The sequence below is a fragment of the Pinus tabuliformis genome, chromosome 4_2 (assembly GCF_031772625.1).
Source record: "Pinus tabuliformis cultivar Carrire ecotype Pingquan chromosome 4_2, CPIR1, whole genome shotgun sequence".
In the NCBI taxonomy this organism is placed as follows: domain Eukaryota; kingdom Viridiplantae; phylum Streptophyta; class Pinopsida; order Pinales; family Pinaceae; genus Pinus; species Pinus tabuliformis.
In genome coordinates this window covers 852,913,148-852,933,911 of record NC_142304.1, presented here as the reverse complement: position 1 = coordinate 852,933,911, position 20,764 = coordinate 852,913,148, and the positions used below count along the sequence as shown (strand labels likewise).

Below are 20,764 nucleotides of genomic sequence, written 5' to 3'. Positions count from 1 at the left end.
GAGGCTTCTTCTCCTCCATAGAACATCTGCATGCAAACCTTTTATTGTGCTGATTGCCTTTTTCTTTTTTCTTTCTTTTTTTTTTTTTTTTTTTTTTTCTTTAGAAAGACAATAGGAGCGCCTCAATGAGGTTTTCACCCCTACTACCTGCCTTGGGCGCCTCAGAGAGGTTTTCACCCAAGGATCTTTATTTTTATTTTTTTTTTCTCTTTTTTTTTTTCTTTTTTTTTTTTTTTAGATCCTTCAGGGTATGCCCAAAGTGGAGGCATAACCCTTCTCTATGACCAAAACAGATTTCTCCATAGTGCTGATAAACTCTTGTCTTGAGAGAGGTCTTCTATAGATCTTCAATCGGTGCCCATTGACAAGCATGGGAATGGATTCCTCATCAATGGTTTGAATGAGGACAGATCCATTGTCATGGCACTGTTCCACCACATATGGTCCTAGCCATCTGGTTCTCAACTTCCCCTTGAAATCTTTGAATCTGGAATCATACAACAAAGCCCAATCTCCCGGCTGAAATTGCTTTTCATGGAGATGTTGGTCATGCCACACCTTCCTCTGAAGTTGAACCACTTCTGAGTGAAGGAGGGCCTGCATGCGGTGTTCATCCAGTCCATTCAGCTGCAATAACCTTTCTTGCTGTGCATGGCTGAGATCTAGGTCCAGCTGAGCTGCCAACCTCAAAGTGTTATACTCAAACTCAATGGACAACAAAGCTTTCTTCCCATAGACCAGCTCATAAGGTGTGAAACCAGTGGTGGTCTTCCAAGTGGTGTTGTAAGCCCATGTGGCTTCAACTAGGCGATCTGCCCAGTCTTTTCTGCTGCTGTTTACCACTTTGGTCAAGATCCCTTCTAGAGCTCTATTGGTGACTTCCACCTGCCCATTTTCTTGAGGATGATAGGGGGTGGAAGTCCTATGCTTGATCTTGTGATGAGCTAATAGATCTTCAACCAAGTTGGAGGTGAACTGGCTCCCTTGATCGGTCACCAGCTCTCTTGGGTAGCCAAACTTGTAGAAGATGTTCTCTCTTAAGAACTCGACCACCTTTTCTTCAGTTGCTGCTTTGATTGCTTTAGTCTCTGCCCACTTTGTCAAGTAGTCAGTACACACTATGATGTAGGATCTCTGCCTCGAAGAGGGATTGATTGGGCCCACAAAGTCCATGCCCCACTTCTCAAATGGCTCGAGAGTCACTTGAGGTTGGAGAGGCATCTCATCCCTTTGGGTCAGTTTCCCCATTCTTTGGCATTGGTCACACTGGCTAACATATCTTCTGACATCTTGATGAAGTGTGGGCCAATAGTAGCCTGCCTGCAGGATCTTGAAGGCAGTTTTCTTTGCTGCAAAATGTCCTCCACAAGGCCCATCATGACAGGTGAGGAGAATGTCAAAGACTTCCACCTCCCTTACACAACGCCTTAAGATCTGATCGGGGCCAAGCTTGAACAGGTTGCCCCCAATCCATGTAAATGAGGCACTCTTTCTGATGATTTTGCTCTTCTCTTTTGAAGAGAGGTGCGGAGGAAACTGAGTTGAAACAAGGTAGTTTGCTATATCAGCAAACCATGGAGAGAGTACTGAGATAGCAAATAGATGCTCATCAGGCATCTGGTCATCCACCGTCCCATCTTCATCTGCAGACAAATCCAATCTAGACAAGAAGTCAGCAACAACATTTTCTTTTCCTGGTTTATCAACAATGGTTAGATCAAACTGCTGCAATAAAAGTAACCATCTAATAATACGAGCATTCACATCTGGTTTATTCATCAAGTATCTAATAGCAGCATGGTCAGTATGTACAAAAGTCTGGTAACCAGTAATGTAATGTCGGAACTTGTTCAGTGCATGAACCACAGCTAAGAATTCCTTCTCGGTTACAGTGTAATTCAGCTCTGCTTTGGACAAGTTTTTGCTAACGAAGTAAATGGCATATGGAAGTTTTTGCTCAACTTGTCCTAAGGCTGCACCTATGGCCTTGTTCGAGGCATCAGTGTGGATGTGGAAAGGTAGGGCCCAGTTTGGACCTCTTAGGATTGGGGCTGACACTAACTTGTCTTTTAATTCATTCAAACTCTTCTGACAATCGTCAGTCCAATTAAACTCCACATCTTTTGCCAACAAACCAAACAATGGTGAGGCTAACTTGCTGAAGTCTTTAATGAACCTCCGGTAGTATCCTGCTAATCCCAAGAAACTCCGGACATCCCTTACTTTTTGAGGAGGTGGAACCCTCTTGATGAGAGCAATTTTGTTAGGATCCACCTGCAATCCTTGAGAAGAAATGGTATGGCCTAGCACTGTCCCTTCATTCATTAGGAATTCACATTTCTCAGGGCTAAGGGACAAGTTCATCTCGATGCACTTGGTTAGGACCTTTCCCAAGTTGGACAATGCTTCCTGGAAGTTGGCCCCATAAGGGGTAAAGTCATCCATGTAGATTTCCACTGCATCATGGACCAACTCCGAGAAGATGCTCAAGACAGCTCTTTGAAAAGTAGCAGGAGCATTGCATAGCCCAAAGGGAAGGACTCGGTAGGCAAAGGTACCCCAAGGACAAGTGAAGGTGGTCTTATCTTGGTCTTCCGGGCTGATTTGGATTTGATTGTACCCGCTGAACCCATCCAGGAAAGAGAAGAAATTCTTTCCTGCCAGTCCATCCAACACTTGATCTATGAAAGGTAGAGGGAAATGGTCCTTCTTGGTAGCTTTGTTCAGCTCCTGGTAATCTACACAGATCCTCCACTTCCCATTCTTCTTGGGAACCAACACTAGAGGGGACACCCATTCACTATCTGAGATGGGGTAAATGAATCCGGCATCCAACAGTTTTTGCAATTCTTCCTTGACAATGTCCTTAAGGGTTGGATTCATTCTCCTCTGGGGTTACCTAACTGGTTTACAATCCTCTTTGATGTATATATGATGGGTACAGACCGAGGGGTGGACTCCTTTCATCTCCTTATAGCTCCAAGCAAAAGCATCTAAGTGGCTGGCCAATAGGCTACACAACTCCTTCTCTTGGGAAGGAGATAGAGAGGAGCTGATCTTTAACGCTCTCTCAGGGCCGAACTCCACACTTTTGATTCTGGGAGTGACAGGGCTGGTTGTACAAAGGTCCACTAAGGTGCTAGCTTGGGCATCCTACACCAACTTCTCTAAAGATAGTGCACTGGAAGGTGGATTATGGATCAGGGTCTCAATTAAATCATCCTCGGTAGGAGAATTTCTTCTAGCAGTATCTAGGGTGCACAGAGGTGCAGAGTACACCTCGTCTTCCTCTCCGTCCTCCAACCAGAGTGGTAAATCATGCTCTAAAGAGGGTTGGGCAGGAGGGTATAGGACTAGCTGCTTGGACATGGGACCATTTTTGATGGTCATGTTTCCTGCCCGACAACTTATGTAAGCATCTGCAGTAGCTAACCAAGGCCTTCCCAAGATGAGAGGATATCCAGTAAGCTTGGCCTTTGGTTGCAGGACCAGGAAATCTGCAGGGTATTCCCAAGAATCAATCGAGACCAAGACATCCTCCACAATCCCTTCGGGAGTCACAGTGGAGCGATCTGCTAACTGCAGTACTGTCGAGGTCTTTCTCAAGGAACCCTGAAGATTGAGTTTAAGCATGGTATCCCTGGTCATCACATTGATGGCTGCCCCCAGATCAATCAAGGTGTGGGGGATAATGGTGCCATTGATGTGCACATCTACTACAGGACTTCCAGGATCTAGGTACTTTGGGCAGATGACTTGTCCTAGCATAAGGTCAGACAGTTGTCCTATGACATTGATAGTTGAGGCATCTTTCTTCCGTCTGCCTGGGTGTTTGAAACACTTCTCGTTAATCAGCTTGTTATATATTGGCACATCCTTGATGGCTTGGAGAAGTGGGATTTTTACACACAACTGTTTGAGCTCACCCAAAAGCTCATCTTCTTCTGGGTTCGGTTGTGTGGTGGCTGTTAGTCTCTCAGGAAAGGGTGGAGTAGGCTTTGGTTCACTCTCCTGATGGGTTTCCTCATCCTCTGGGGGAGGAGGTTGGTGATCTGGAAGATTCTTTCCAGATCTAAGATTGATCTCCTGGATCTCCACAGCATAGGTAGGGCATGAGGTCTCCCCAGTATATACCTGCTGAGCCTGTCGATTGTTGGGGTTCAGGTTTGGTTGAGCAGGCATCTGAGGTTGCCTTGGAGGAGCAAGAGGTAAAGGCTGAGGTTGAACTGGTGGTGGAGGCAAAATGGCAGGAGGAGTGTTGTATTGGGGCCTCCACCCCGACTAAGGAGCACTCCATTGAGGCTGCGACTGGGTATGTGAGTGATATGGATGAGAAGTAGGTTGAGTAGGGTACTGAGGTGGATAAGACCATGGAGGAGGCATGGACCAGGAAGGATGAGCAGGGGGACCCCAGGAAGGCATGGGAGTCAAGTGGTTGGGGTTGTAATAATCTTGAGATGCCCCTTGCATCCCCTGCTGATAAGGTCTAGATCCTTGAGGCCTCCTTTGGTTGATGAAGTAGAGAGGTTCAGTGGGGGCTTCAGTTCCTTGGTACATGGCTTTAAACCCAGGCAAGGTTGGACACTGATTTGTTGGGTGGTCCTCCTCACAAACGAAACACACTTCGACCGAATTCAATGGACATTCGTTCTTAGGGTGTCTTCTGGTGCACCTAGGACAGAAGACAGCCAAGGCTCTCTCAGCTTCCTCTTTCTTTTGCTGGATCCTGAATGTGTCCAGTTGCATGGAAATGGTATGTCTCACCTCACTCTTAAGATCTTCTAATTGGTTTGTAAGCTCATGTTTGGAGAAAGGGACACCGGTGGAGAGGAGGTTTCCTCTACCTCGTTTTCTAGCTGCCCTGGAATGATTTCGAAACACAGTCTTGATGTCCTCATAAGGCAGTTGGTAAATGTCCCCCCCAGCTATCATGTGAAGGGTGTCTAAGAGATCTTCAGGGACCCCTCGGAGTAGAACCAACTTGAGGGATTCAGGGTCAAGTGTGCACCTGGCCCGTTTGTAGCTAAGTTGGAACCTCTCCTCATAGTCTTCTAAAGACTCATCATTCCCCATGGTCATTCGAAAGATCTCTCCCTTGGTTTCCTTGGACCTACAATAATCCCTATACTTGGTATTGAAGGCTTGCTGCATCTGAGCCCAAGTGGTGATGCTATTCCCAGGTAATCCCATGAACCAGCGTAGTGCTGCATCCTTGAGAGTGGAAGGGAAAAGCTTCAACTTTTGCTCATCCTCAGTATAGTCATAGGTTCGACAAAGGACAGCAAACTCAAACAAGAAGGTATCAGGATCCTCAGTGGTCAGTCCATGGAAGTGAGGCAAGGCAGAGGGGCTAATGTTTTTCATTTTCATATCCCCATTGGTCTCTCGGATGGGGAAAGCTCCTTCTATTCTCTCATCTTATCTCCTATTATCAGCCATGGCTTCAGATGGAGTGGTTTCTAACTCTTCTTCTTCTATAGGGTCTTGGTATATCTCGGGATGTTCACCTATAGGTTCCTCTGGGTCACTATCACCAAAGAAGAGAGAAGGGTGACTTAGTGATGTGGTGGGGGTGTTTGGTAGGAATTTGCCTGATCTATCTCAGTTCCTACGAGGCATGAAAGGGAAAGGACTCTTCTCTGTTTTTAGTGCTTTTGTTTTTTCTTGTACCTGCAAAACTGAAACAAAGTGATCTACAACTAACTAGATTACTCAAATGAAATTTGCGGAATAGGAAATACTAATCTAAGAAAGCAGGAAATACTAATCTAAGAAAGAAGGAAAGATTAGTCTAGGAAAGCAGGAAAGTCTATGCTACTTTTGCAGAATGGAAATGAAGCAAACTACTTAGCAGAAGGTAAGAGTAGGAAAGTAGAGGAAAAGCAACAGGTGCTAATACTCTGACGCTTCCCCGGCAACGGCACCAAAAAGATGGTGAGCTCCAGTATTGTAGCAATAATGCTACAACTCCTGGGGCTTCCTGTCTCTTAATTTTATCAACCCGGTAGTTCGTACAAACTTGGAAGCGACGATGTTGTATGCACAAGTACTAGCCCTTGTCGCAGCTGTCACTTGGTCAGCTGGCACAAGTCCGCTAGGGCTTAATCCAACTTCTATAGGCTCACAAAAGAAGCTTTATCAATGATGGACGAAAGCTAACTCAAAGGAAGGCTACTCTACTTGACAAACTGAATCAAGAGCAATTTAAAGCATGTAAATCTATGAAACCCTAATTTAACTAGTCTATCCTCTATAATGCAAAGAATGTGGATGCAACTCCTATGAATGCTGTCATTACCTCTAACAAGTGTAAATGCATGGGTCTAAGCTACTTGCATCATGAGAAATGTGTTTTTGTGTTTTTCCTTTAGGTGTGTGGAATGATTGTGAACTTGGCCTAATTAGGGTTTGATTGTGCAGGTGGCATGGAGAAGGAAGGAAAGTGTGGGATAGGTTGGGGAGGCTAGGAGAGGTTCCTAAGGATCCTTAGCACCCATCCACAGAGGTCCCTCACGTTCAGAAGCTCGGCAACGAAGTGAATGGCCTCCTACAGGAAGGCTGCAGAGGATCCTACAGGATACTCTGTTTTCTACAGGATGGTTGTGCACGTCTACAGGATGGTTGGCCGTGGAGGTTTTTAGGAGTTGATGGAGTGTTGGAGTGGTGTGGGAGGCTAAGGGAGATGGAGATGGACCTAATGATGTCCTAGGAAACGGCAAGTCAGACGAAGGAAGTGTGCATGCAATGGGTTGATGTTTTGGAAGGGTGGAATCAACGAGAGTGAAGGAGATGGAGCTGTACGTGAAATGAGAGAGTTGGAGGGCAAGTGGGTGAGATAGAGGGTGAATAGAACTTACATGTGGATGAAGAAAAAGACGAAGGAAAGGGCTTGAGAAAGAGCAGTGTAAATGAAACAAATGACCTGTGCATCAAAACAAGAAATTCATTAACCTATTATGCCATGAAACCTATAAATCCGAAATGGAAAACAAGAAATGAAACTAATGCGTGAGAGTATAGTATGGATCAATGTCGAGAATGTATGAATGGATCTTCAATAAAAACGTTCATGTGGCAACTTGCGTGGAGGTGAAAAGACTGTTGTTCTTTTTGGTGGCTGATCAAGGTCTATACCCCAATCCCAATAAGTGAGATGGCAGTGAACCTTTTGCAACCTGTTTTTGTTGGAGCTCCAAGAGATTTATTCTACCAACCTATCAAACTTGAATACTGAAAGCAAAGCATCATACCAGTCCTATCTATGCTAATGAAAACAATTAAACTAACAAGCTGGAAATCCGAATTGCATAGGAAACTAAACAAACTCAAGTGCTGGAACTAATTGTAAATGCATTACAACACTGAGGAGGTCTATGGCTCTCAGGTTGGGCCCTAACCTGAGAGCTATAGCTCCTTGAGAAAACTCAGAACTAACTCAAAAGTGGCCTTCTTTATTCATAATCTGATAACATGCCAAATTGGCTTACAAAAGAGAACGAAACTTGAGCTGTGCTCCAAAATTACAATAGTAATACGAGAGTTTCAACAACCTAACCAAGGCTAAGGCCTCTATACTTATACAAAACGATGCTCCAACAAGTATCCATGATTCTAGGAGCTCGGCTGTTCAATCTATAGTTTAACTGCTGATCCTGTAGGATGATCATAAACGCTGTTTCCTGTAGAGCAGTTTTGAACTGCTATTCCTGTAGAACAGCTGGCCGTGTATTAAGCTCGGAGGGAGGATGGAGTGGGGCTCGGAGTTCTTGGTGAGGATCACGAGGAATGTCCCCTAAGACCGTGGACAACCTCTCCTTACGTCAGCAATGCCAACTCGTTGTCTCCTTGCCACCTTTTCGTTGTCTTTTGCTCCCTTTTAATGCCAAAACCTGGAATCACAATGCATTAGCTACGTAGATAAAGTGCCTATCCTTTCTCCTACAAAAAACATGAATAAACTAAGAAGTGTATGCATAAACAATAAAAATGAATGGTTTGAGCAAGTAAAATAGGCCAAAAATAAGCCCAAATTGTACCAAAATTGGGGCTCATCAGCAGCCTCCCCCCAATGGCAGCAACAAGATTCAGACTCCCAATGTGATTGTAAGGGCTTCTGAAATAGCTTAGACTGACATCACTGCAAAGAAGATTGACCCAGGAGACCAAGGAAGACAAAAATCACCACAGGATACGGAGGCAATGCCTCAGACTCAACAACAATATTCTACACTGAATAGAGAGATCCCCAAAAGGGACCTCTGCCACTTGCAAACCTATTGCAGCAGAGCAAACCAAGATAGAATTACCTGGTCATGGATCAATACCCAAATCCAGTTTATGAAGGACCACGCTCTCATAGGGAAATTTATCAGCTTCTGGCCAACAGAGAAAGCCCTGTAGGGATGGATTGCGGCAAAATGGAAACCTAAAGGACATGTCACCCTGCAGCTCGGACCAAAAGGTTTATTTACGGCTATCTTCAACTACATAGAAGACCATAACAGAGTCCTAGATGGAGGCCCCTACTTCTTCAACTCCGTGGGCTTGTATTTGAGAGACTGGATCGAAAGATTCAACCCGGACAAAGAGGATTTCAGTTGGGCGCCGGTCTGGATCCGAATGTATTCCCTTCCATTGGAGTACTGGGATGAAGAATCACTAAAAGACATAGGAAATGGTCTAGGAGACTTCATAAATATAGCCGAAGAAATGGAACTTAGACAATACACCTCTTATGCTCGCATCTGTGTCTATATGCACCTAGACAAAGCACTCCTGGACTCTGTAAGTCTATATCATGATGATTTTGAATGGATTCAGCCTATAGATTATGAAAATTTTCCATTCAAATGCAGAAAATGTCATGCCCATGGTCATCTTTTTCGTGATTTCCCCTAAATGCAACCCCCAAAACTAATGCCACCTCAGAAAAACTTGATTCGGAAGGATTTACCAAAGTCAATAACCAAAAAAAGCACCAAAAAAATCCTGCCTCAGGCTCTAGAAATCCTACAGCCAACTCCTCCGTACCCTCTACCACCAATAGCTTTGATATCTTGGCACAACCAACAATGAATGACTCTGAGCCCCCCAACCAAACTGTTGATATACCCAAGCTATCTTCAATAATCCAACCCTCAGACACAAGGAATGCACTGAAGCCACCTCACGCCACTGTAAGCCCAACATCCAATCCCAATAAGGAATCTGAATGGAGGCCTAATGGAATGGAAATTGATATCTTTCTCCAAGAACCAATCCATTCAAATGACTTCGTAGCAAAAAGCAGTGAGCCCAAACATATGGAAGAGGAGCCTGAAAGTATTGACATTGGGGATCTGGACATATTCAGCCTTAAGCAAGTATGTAGGAAGAAAGAGTTTGACAAAATCCTAAATAGATAGTTAGAAAGTTTGGAGGTAATCCTTTCTAGAGCACATTAGCAGTGAACTTTAGGGATACAACCAGGTAGTCAATGGGATGGGAAAAACCTTCCCAAAGATACCAAGAAATGAGGGAGAAAGACATATCTGCAAAGAACCATCATCATTGGGGAAATTTTGGTGCAGTCAGGAAGATATTCCAAGTTAACGAAGTATTACAGGCCGCTACCCAATGTTGAACCATGAAGCTCACATCATGGAATTTAAGAGGGTTAAACAACCCTGTGAGGTACAGAATGATCAAAAACATGATACAATAGGAGAAACCTCAAATATTCTTCATGTAAGAAAAAAAATGTAATAGTAATACACTTCGCACCATTCTCTCAAAAGCCTGGCTAGGAAGCCATTTAGTAGCAGTGGACGCCTTAGGAGCTTTAGAGGCACTTGCAATAGCATGGGATACACATGCTATTTCACTCATTGACATCCATGTGAATCATAATCTCATTCAAGCTACTTTTCATATCATAGGTACCAATGTTCATGGACATCTCACCAATGTCTATTTCCCCCAGGATGCCACGAACAAATTGGCATTGCTGAACACGATAGCATTTCTCAACTCTACTAGAGTCCATCCTCTTTGGATTACAAGTGGCGACTTTAATATGATTACTAAAATTGAGGAAAATAATGGAGGCTAAGTCAAATTAGACATTGAAAGTAGCCACTTCAAGTATTTTATACAAAATAGTTGGCTCATTGATCTGCCCTTTCACAATGGAATGTATACCTGGAACAATAGAAGGTCAGATTCGCAGCAAATTACCTCTCAGTTGGATCATTTCTTGTTATCTAACAATGCCATTAATTTAGGAGGAGACTTTACTGCCTCAATATTGCCTCTATATGGATCAGACCATTGGCCCATATCTCTTCAATGGCAAAGACCTGGAAACTCCACATGGAGACCCTTCCGTTTTGAAGCATTTTGGCTTACACATCCAGAATTCAACAATCTGGTCCTCTCAGTCTAGAAAATCTTCATTCCCCCTGAAGGAACAAAAATGTATCAATTTCAATAGCGGCTCAAATATCTCAAAATGCACATCAAGCAGTGGAATCAAACGACCTTTGGAAATATCTTTCAAGCCCAAAAAGCTCTAGCACAAGAAATGATGGACCTTCAGTAGAAAATAATTAATGAAGGAAGGATAGAAGCACTAATGGAAAAGGAACAAAACCTTCAGAATCAGTTGGACGAAAGAAGAAAGCAAGAGGAGATCCTTTGGAAGCAAAAATCCAGAGTAAGATGGCTAAAAGAGGGAGAGCAGAATACGAAATTCTTTCACCACACCACCATACAGAGAAGAATGCACAACAACATTACACAAATTCATAATCAACAGGGAGAAAGGCTAGAAGAACACGATGATATTGAAAGAGAGCTCCTCAAGCATTTCAAAAATGTTCATCAGGAACCACAAATCAACAGACAGCCAGCTATAGAACAGATTCTCCAGCACATCCCTAAAATCATAACGGAAGAACATAATCAATTACTCCTTCGTCCGGTTACTCTACAGGAAGTTGAATCAGCAATGAATCAGCTCAAGGAGGGTAAAGCTCCTGGACCAGATGGTTTTACCTCCAACTTCTTTCATAAGTTCTGGGATCTCATCAAAGTGGACGTATGGCAGGTTGTGGAAGAATCTAGGACTTTTCATTGGTTGCTTCCATCTCTAAATGCCACCTTTATTGCACTCATTCCTAAAGAAGAGCATTCTATTACTCCGGACAAATTCAGGCCAATAGCTCTCTGTAATGTTATCTACAAAGTCATCTCCAAAGTCATCGCTTCCCATCTGAAACCATTGCAACCTTTGCTCATATCACCAGAACAATCAGGATATGTAAAAGGATGTAAAATAATTGACGGCATCATCCTCACCCATGAGATCATTCATTCACTAGAGCACAACAAAAAAGCAGGTATGCTTCTCAAAATTGATCTCTCTAAAGCTTTTGACAAGTTAATTTGGATCTACATTCAAAAAATGCTTATAGCCTTTGGATTCTCTCCTCCATGGGTCATATGGGTAATGAATCTTGTCTCCTCTACATTTTTCTCCATATTGGTAAATGGAATTCCTTCTCGTCCTTTCCACCCCTCTAGAGGCATTCATCAAGGAGATCCCCTCTCTCCCTTTCTTTTTGTGCTAATGGTCGAAGGGTTAGTTCGTATAACCAAGAACGCTCTTCAAACTCAGCAGCTTAGAGGCATTTTAGTGCATGAATCCCCAGCTATCACTCATCAACAATTTGTGGATGAGAACATGTTTTTTGGGCACCCTTTAGTTCAAGAAGCATTAATGTTTAAATCCTTTCTTGATGACTATTCGGAAGCATCTAGAGGTAGCATTAACACTACAAAATCCCAAATCTTCCTTTTTCACACTCCCTCCATTACTCAATCCTATATAACCTGCATTCTTGGATTCTATGTAGCTTCTCTACCCTCAAAGTATCTAGGTGCCTCTTTGATTGATTCTGCACTAAAACATGCCTCATGGAAACTGCTCCTCGAAAAACTTGAAGCCCGCCTTTCCTCCTGGACCTACAGAGCCCTCAATATGGCTAGTCGGCTAGTGCTGGTTAAAGCCATTTTACAATCGATGCCTTTATATCTTTTCTCTGTTTTGGTGGCACCAAAATGGGTGCTTAAGAGGATAAAAAATTTACAACATAATTTAATATGGGGATCGTCGGGCCAAAATCGTAAATGTGCATTGGTCAAATGGACGACAATTTGCCTTCCAAAAAAATATGGAGGTATGGGTCTCCGAGATCCTTAACACAGCAATGCAGTTATGGGAGCAAGGATATGGTGGAAATGGCTCTCAGCTCCACACACACTATGGGCTATACTTTGGACTGCCAAATATGCAAATAACAGACCGCCAGAAGATTTAATCAGACTTATGTCCACTGAAAATGGCTCCTTAATATGGAATGCAGCCAGACAACATAGCACCATGATTCAGCAGCATAGTTTTTGGGAAATCAGAGATGGCAGCAATGCTCGTTTTTGGGCTGACTCTTGGCAACAAAGACCCAGGCTAAGCAATTTGTTTAGACCTCCACAAACAGATGATTGGGACACGCAACAAAAGGAAAAATTCAATCAGCACTGGATTCCAGCCCTCAACCAGGGATATAGACAATGGCTAAAAGCGGCACAAATTATCAGACAAGGAACAGAGCAAATCCACAATGAGATTGATACAGAACTCACGAACAAGAAAATTAGATTCTTAGACAAGAAGGATATTTTGAGATGGGGGTACACACCACGTGGGATTTTTACCACTAAGGAAGTGTACAACCTTTTGATTAACAATCAGGATTCCAAAGACCCTCTTTGGGGAAAAATTTGGTCTCCTGGAATTTGGCCCAAGGTTTCAACGTTTCTCTGGCTGCTATGTCAAAAAAGGATACTAACTTGGGACAGTCTAAGAAAAAAGTTTACACCGGCCTTTAAGATGTTCCAATTTCAAGAAACAGGAAGAGACCATACAACATCTTATGGACTCGTGCCATTTAGCCAATAAACTATGGGAAAAAACCAGCTTTAGATGTCAAAAAGGATGCAGAGTAACAGGGGATATTACAAACACCATCCGTAACTGGGCAATCGATCCTTACAAGAGCAGGTTGCTAAACTCTCTGTGGAAAATTATTCCAGGCCTTCTCATCTGGACATTATGGAAAGAAAGAAACAAACACATTTTTAAGAATCAATGTACACCTCTAGATAACATCTGGAGTAATTTCTGCAAAAATCTTCAGGAAACCTTGGCACTTCAAAAGTGGCATGAAGATGACGTTTCTACCCTTCCTTAGGAGTAGAAAATTTGGGAGAATTGGTATCTTCGAATTACCCAAACAAATGAGAACCCTAGCAACTCTTCTCAAAATCCCAAAGCACCAAGAAAATGGCAGCCTCCTCCACAAGGAATGATACAATTAAATTTTGACGGAGTCTCCAAAGGCAACCTAGGCATGGCAAGTTATGGAGGCATCTTCAAGGATCACGGAGGCAAACCACTCATGCTCTTCCTTAGCTCAATAGGATGGGACACGAATAATTCAGCTGAACTAGAAGGACTGTGGCTGGGACTTTTCTTAGCTCATCAGCATGGATTCGTTCCTATTGTAATTGAAGGAGACTTACAAATCCTTATCAACATGGCTAATCAAATTCTTCATGGGACACCTGCTCACAAAGTAGCCTATAGCTAGAGATTAACAACTCATTTAGAGATCATAGAACAATGGTTCTTAACCAATAGAGCAATCACATTCAAACATGTCAAAAGAGAAGGGAATAAAGTGGCAAATCTCCTGGCAAATCTAGGGGTGGACAGTGATCGAGTTTTAAACTCAGGCTCGCTTGACATTTTTAATGATAGCTCTCATTTACAGGAATGCACTGATCTAGTGCAGAATGATGCAGAACTCCTGGATGCAGGTGTTTAGGCATGCAGGTACTATGCAGCGACCTTGGGTTGCCAAGTGGCGAGGCCACCTAGCCACCCACGCTTCCACTCAGAAGCATATATAGAAAGCCACCATCGATATTAATGGTACATTAATGAACTGCGCAGGTCGAGGCTTCATCAATTTGGTTTTTAAGTTGGCCTCTCCAGACCGTCTTCCTCCCGCTCCACCTCCTCTGAACTGAAATTGTCTCCCTGCTGCTACAGAGACGAGCTCATGCATGACAACGGGGAGAAGCTACCAAGTTCTGTGCTGCATTGAGATGGCGGATGGTGTACATTTCTCGTAGAGTCTTCTATGTTGCCTACGGACTAGTTCTTCAGTCTTGAATCTCTGCTCTGAACCGATGATTACAAGTCCTTTTGTTCCCATTGACCACTCATTCTTTAGCACTGCTCCTTCTCATCCTCGTCTGCATCATCGAATGTGCTGTAGGAGGGGCAGTAGCAGAGTAGTAGTAGCAGAGGAAGATCGCCCCCCCCCCATATCTCTCTCTGACTCTTCCCCCTCTGACTCATCCTCCCCTTTGATGGCTCATTTCTCTAAACGCTACCTAGCCACTCGCAGTGGTTAGGGGTGGGATCAGGCTGCAGGTCCTCGGCCTGTTGATGCTGCTCCCTAGCCTCCTGCTGCCTCTGTATCATCTCTGCAACCCAGTCATTGTGTACAATTTCAATTTCGCTGCACGCTGGAACGTCCGTACATAATAGTGACTATCTCGGTGGCATTTAGAGAGGAGCCACAAAAATCTAAAGACCCAGCCCGCAATACTCAAGCGCGGAACACCACAAGCAAGAGAAAAGCCCTTGGAAGCAGCTCAGGGATGCATAGAAGCAGCAAAGAAGCTTAGGGACACACAGAAGCAACTCAGGGATGCACCAATCCAGGTCGCTTCAAGAACATGGAAGAAACTTCGAGAGATAAACATGATGCAGAAGATGACACGGAGGCATACAGGTGTCTGATAGTGGAATAACTTCCTCCTCCTAATGATACCTAGCTGGTCAATGTTTTTTAGGTTCTGGGTTCCCGACTCCCAATACTATGGGTCTATTCTGGTGTTTTTTTTTTATGCAATGTTGTTAATTTTGATGATTGTTCAAAAAATTGTTCCACTCTGGCACTACAAGCTGTTACCCCTGCGTGGGCAGCAAACTCTTATAGTTTTGGACTGGTTTCCCCGGTGCGGGCAGTCTCTTTCCAGTCTTTTGTTGTTAAACATGGCATAATTTGGGGCTTGCTCTGCAGAGGCTAGTGCCTCCTTGTACTACTTTTGTTACATTAATAGAATTAGTCTAATTTAGAAAAAAAAAATATCAATATTAAATCTATATGGTGGCAATATCAAGGAAAGGACACGTATCAATGACCGTTTAACTTCGTAGATTTTCTGAATAAATAAAATAAGGTTTTAGGTGTGAGGTTTTAATGCACTTTAATTATTTTCACCTGCCCTTTGTATTGGCCTTGGTTTCGCAAATGGATCCATTTCACACCTGCTGAGGGAAACTAGGAGTCGGTCTCCATTCTTGCACTCGTTTTTGGTCTAGTTCGGCTCTGTGTGTGCGCTGTGCCTTCACCTGCTTCTTGTGGTGGTTTGTTTGCTGGCTCACGGAGGCTTCAGGTCAACTTTCAATCTACAATTTGTTTCATTTATTCTTTATTTCCTGACTTATGCTTCATTTTTACTCTGCTCGTGGTGATTTTCGATGTTGGTTCTAGTGTTGATCTGGCTCTGTGTAACCACAGATTCTTCCCTTGCTACTTCTGTGGGTGGCTCAACAAACACTACTTCGGGTAATTTTTTGTTCTGGTTTCATTCCCTCATCTCGTTTTTGTGATTCTAACTGTCTGGCCCCTTGGTGAGCAAGTAAACTTACAAAATGGCATTCTTGTTGAGAGAAACCCTCTGGTGAGAGACTCGGTTCTCGTCCTCTGACTCAGAGACATGCTTTTTCTAAGTAAATCCCTGCTCTTCCCTTCTTTTATCTACTCTCTGTCACTTTATTTTGTTTGCCTTTTCGGTTTCTTTACTACCCGTCTTGTTTTTATGGTGGTGTGTAGGTCATGCCTGGAGAATGCTGCTCCACGACCTCATCCTTGGGAGTCTTTGCAGCTTGGGAAAATAGGGTAGGATCCCTCCGTGATTGTCTTGTGGCTTTTTCTTGTGTTATCCTTAGGCATATCCCTTGGGGTTTCATTTTCTCAGTATGTTTTGTATGGTTTCATGGGTTTCACACCCTCACTGTTGGACTAGTATGGGCCTGCAAAGCATTATTTTTGGTGTTCATGGGTTTCGAAACCCTCCACTGTTTTGCTTTCATAAATGTATATTGAACTGTTAAATTTTGAAATATAACAAATGCATAGGTGTGTTTGAATACTGAATGTAAATGTACCTGGGTTTTTTTGTTGAGAAAGAATGTGATATATTTGTTGGCTTTGCCTTTGTCCGGTTCTTGGTCTGAAATGCCTTCAGTCACGAGATTTCTGTCGATTTCATTCAGCCTCTTAATGAAATACTTCACTATTTTTCTTTAAAATAATGTCAGAAACATTAATGCACAGGAAAAGAAGAAATTGTCTTTCTTTCTTAATGACAGAGATTTTAGATTCGTTTTCTTTCACATATACTCAAGAAATTTGTAATTTCAATTTCTATGTCCTTTCTTCTCTCTGGATGGTAGCCTCCTCACAGTAGGGATCTGGTTTTTATTTTATGTCTTACCAGCAATCTCTTACAGTTGACGAAATGTCCTTCAGTTACCTTACAGTTATCTAATAGTTTCTTTAAACATACTCTTAACTAATCCTATTTTACTTGCTTGCTTAATTTTCAAAATACAATGGCTGTATCAGCCTTAATTTAAGTAAACAAAAATAAAACAAACTTCATAATGTTTTTCTTCCTTTCCAGCAGAAAATAAAAACCATTTCCAGTTGTCACCTTTTCAGTGAGATGCTCCTGCATCAGGCTCTGAGGGTAAATTAAACTCATGGCTCCTATCCATGAGCTCTTCAATAGAGTACCTAACGCTTTGAATCTAGCCATCATCTAACCAAGAACTATCTTCAATAGGATGGCCCTTCCACTTGACTGAGTACTGCAAATATTCTTTTCTTCGAGTCCTCCTAGCCACCTAGGTGTCTAGGATCTGTTCGATATCTAAAGGCTTTGTTGGGGGCATCTGTTTAATCCACGAGTCGTTCTCATTCTGGGTGTTTCATGTTCGTCTTTCCGAATTATCTTCTTCATTAGCAGTAATGTATGGGTATAGATATGCCACATTAAAAATGGGCGAGATTCCTATACTTGGAAGTAACTGCAACTCATAAGCGTTCGCATAAAACTTTCGAAGAATCCTGCAAGGCCCAATTTCCTTCAATTTTAACTTGTTGTATTCACCTTTAGGAAACCTCTCCCTGCGTAGATGTGCTAGTACCAGGCCCCCTATGTTGAATTGTACCCCCCGCCTTTTCAAATCTGCTTTCTGTTTGTATCTTTGGCTGCTGTCTTGTAATTTTAATTTTACTAGTTCATGAAGATCACTGATTGCCTTTGCAAAATATTCACCATCAGCACTCCTGCGCTCCAATTGATCCAAATCCCGCTACTCATGTACTCCACGTGGGTGAATTCCATATAGGATATGGAAATGACTATTGCCCGTGCTACTCTTCGGCAAATCATTATAAGAAAATTCTGCTTATGCAAGTACACGATCCCACTGTCGAGAATTTTTGCCAACCAGACTCCTTAGTAAATTTCCCAGGCTTCAGTTCACCACTTTAGTTTACCCATTGGTCTGCGGGTGATAAGCTGAGTTGAAGTTCAGTTTGGTGTCTAACTTTTTACATAAGGTTTGCCAAAAATGACCTGTAAACTTTACGTCTCGGTTCAAAATAATAGACTTCGACAAGCCATGTAATATGAATATCTCTGTGAAGAACAAGTGTGCGACATGTGTGGCATCACTGGTTTTCCTGCAGGGAATGAAATGTGCCATTTTGGTGAAAGTATCCACCACCACCATGATGGAATCGAATCATCGTTGTGTCTTTGACAGACCTAATACAAAGTCTAAACTGACTAAGTCCCATGGTCTATTCGGAATAGGTAAGGGCATATACAACCCTATGTTCTAGCTATGTCCCTTTGCAAGCTGACACACTTTGCATCTAGTCACAAACCTCTGTACATCTCTACGCATCTTCGGCCAATAATAAAAGTGGCTTAACGGATCCAAAGTCTTGTCTATGCCAAAATTTCCAGCTAAACCTCCATTATGCTTTTCCTGGATTAAGTTCTCTCTCATAGAACATTCCGGGATACACAACTACCCTCCTTTGAACAACAACCCTTCTTGCATATTATAGTCCAACCATGAACTGTTATCCCTCAACAGTGGATTTTGGCAAGCTTCATAGGCTTCATTAAAATCTGCATTTGTTTCATGCAAGTCCTTAAGATGTTCGAATCCTAATACGTGTATCGTACTTTCATGTAGGATCAAATTCCTCCTACATAACGCATCTGCCACTTTGTTGGCTTGACCACTGATGTGTTTCAACACAAATGTAAAACTCTGCAAGTACTCCACCCACTTCGCATGTTTATGCTTCAGCTTATGTTGTTGCATAATATACTGTAATGTAGAATTGTCTGAAAATAAGACAAATTCATTGGCCAGTAGATAATGTCTCCAATGCATTAGTGCTTGGACCACTGCATAAAATTCTTTGTCATAATATGTGTACTTCTACCTACTTTCATTTAATTTCTCACTGAAATAGGCTACTGGCTTGTCTTCTTGGCTGAGTACTGCACCAATGGCTGTCCCACGGGCATCACAGTGAACTTGAAATTTTTTGTTAAAGTCTGGTAATCTTAAAATTGGTTTTTCAATGATCTTCCTTTTGATCAGCTGAAAACTCTTCTCAGCCGATTCTATCCAATGAAAAGGCTGATTTGCCTTCTTAATGGTGTCCACCATGGGTGCACAAATTCCACTAAAATTTTTAATAAATTTTTGATAAAAACTCGCCAATCCATGAAAACTCCGTGCCTCAAACAAACTCTTGGGAGATGGCCTGCTAACTATGGCTGAAACCTTTTCCGGATCCATTTTTAGTTCATTCTCGAAAATCATAAATACCAAATAAATTAATTCTTTCTTTAAAAAAGAACATTTCTTCAAATTTATCAGTAATCTATTTTGCTAAAATTTTTCCAATACATACCTCACATGTCGAAAATGCTCTTCCTTTGTTTTGTTGAATATAAGTATATCATCCAGATATACAATAACAAATTTACCAATGAATTCTTTCAGCATCTCGTTCATCAAATGCATGAACGTGTTGGGGGCATTTCTTAGTCCAAAGGGCATAACCATCCATTCATATAAGCATTCATTAGTCTTGAAAGTTGTCTTCCACTCATCACCTTCTCGAATCCTGATTTGCTGGTAGCCGCTTTTCAAGTCTATCTTTGAAAAGTATGTTGCTCCACTCAAACAATCCATCATATCATCCATCCTAGGTAAAGGAAACCTATACCTGATAGTGATCTTGTTAATTGCCCATGAATCAGTGCACATCTACCACTCACCTCCTTTCTTGGGAGCTAAAACAATCGGAACCGCACAAGGGCTTAAACTTTCCCGAATCAGCCATTTATCCAACAACTCCTGCACCTGCTTCCTGATTTCCTCATTTCCCTTCGGACTCATCTGGTAAGCAACTTTGTTTGGCAAACTGGCTCCTGGAATGAAATCAATATGGTGACTAATGCTCCACTTTGGTGGTAATTTGTCTAGTAGATCATCTACCACAATATCACTAAATTCCTGCAGCATGTCCTATATCTCTTCAGGTAAGTCAGTAATTTCAGTATGGATCACACCTGGTTTGGGCCTTCGCACAACTGCATATTTTACCTTATTATCCTCAATCTGTCGCAGAAACTCTTTTCCACCTAACAGTAATGCTTTTGTTCCACTGGTTTCTGCAGCATCATGTTCCTTCATGGGCACTAGTGTATGCTTTATCCCATCTTTAACAAACTTGTAACAATTTTTTTCCCTGTCATCAGTGACCTTCCTATCATACTGCCATGGTCTTCCCAGCAGAATATGGCACACGTCCATCGGCATGATATCGCAAGTAACCTTGTCCTCGTACTTGCCAATATCAAACTCTACTTCGCACTGCTCATCAACCATCAGTTGGTGTCCTTTCTGCAACCAAGACACCCTATATGGAGTTGGGTGCTTCAACTTCTGCAAACCCAATTTCCCCACCATTTCAGTAGCTACCAGATTATCAATACTTCCACTGTCTATGATTAATTTGTAGCATTTCCCATGCGACTTTCACACAGTTCAAAACAATGCTTTCCTCAGTGTCTGATCAGCTACTTCCTTAGATGGTTTCAATAATACCTTGTTCAACACCAAGGCTTCCCTAGTTTCAGGCATATTTTCCACCTCCTATGGTGGTGCCTCTGCTTCATTGGGCTGAGCAACATATGCTCCCCTCTATCCAGTTTGTTCATTTTCAGGACATTCAAAGGACCTGTGTCCCCACTTGTGACACTTGTAACACTGATAGGAATTTCCTCTGCCTCTGCCATTACCTCTTCCTCGCTGGTATGACCTTCCTCCTCTGGTGTTACCTTCCCTTTCAGTCTATCCCGAAGTTTTCAAACTGTTGCCCTCTTCATTGCTATTGGCAGTTCTACCTCTGCCAAAGGACTGTCCCCTACCTCTGCCATAGCCATGTCCTCTTCTGGCATTCTGTTTCTTGGAAATATTTTC

At 42.6% G+C, this 20,764-nt stretch overlaps 1 protein-coding gene across 1 annotated transcript in view; it reads right to left on the bottom strand.

Annotated features, from left to right (window-relative positions):
- The window catches only part of LOC149172352 (uncharacterized), a 130,499-nt gene extending 110,524 nt beyond the window's left edge, over positions 1 to 19,975 (bottom strand). The window contains exons 1-2 of the mRNA XM_089426288.1: positions 19,852 to 19,975; positions 19,551 to 19,710 (exon numbers count right to left, since the gene is read on the bottom strand). Of these exons, the coding sequence (XP_089282414.1) occupies positions 19,551 to 19,710; positions 19,852 to 19,975 (284 nt within the window). The remainder of the gene's footprint in view (positions 1 to 19,550; positions 19,711 to 19,851) is intronic.
- Positions 19,976 to 20,764: the final 789 nt, after the last annotated feature.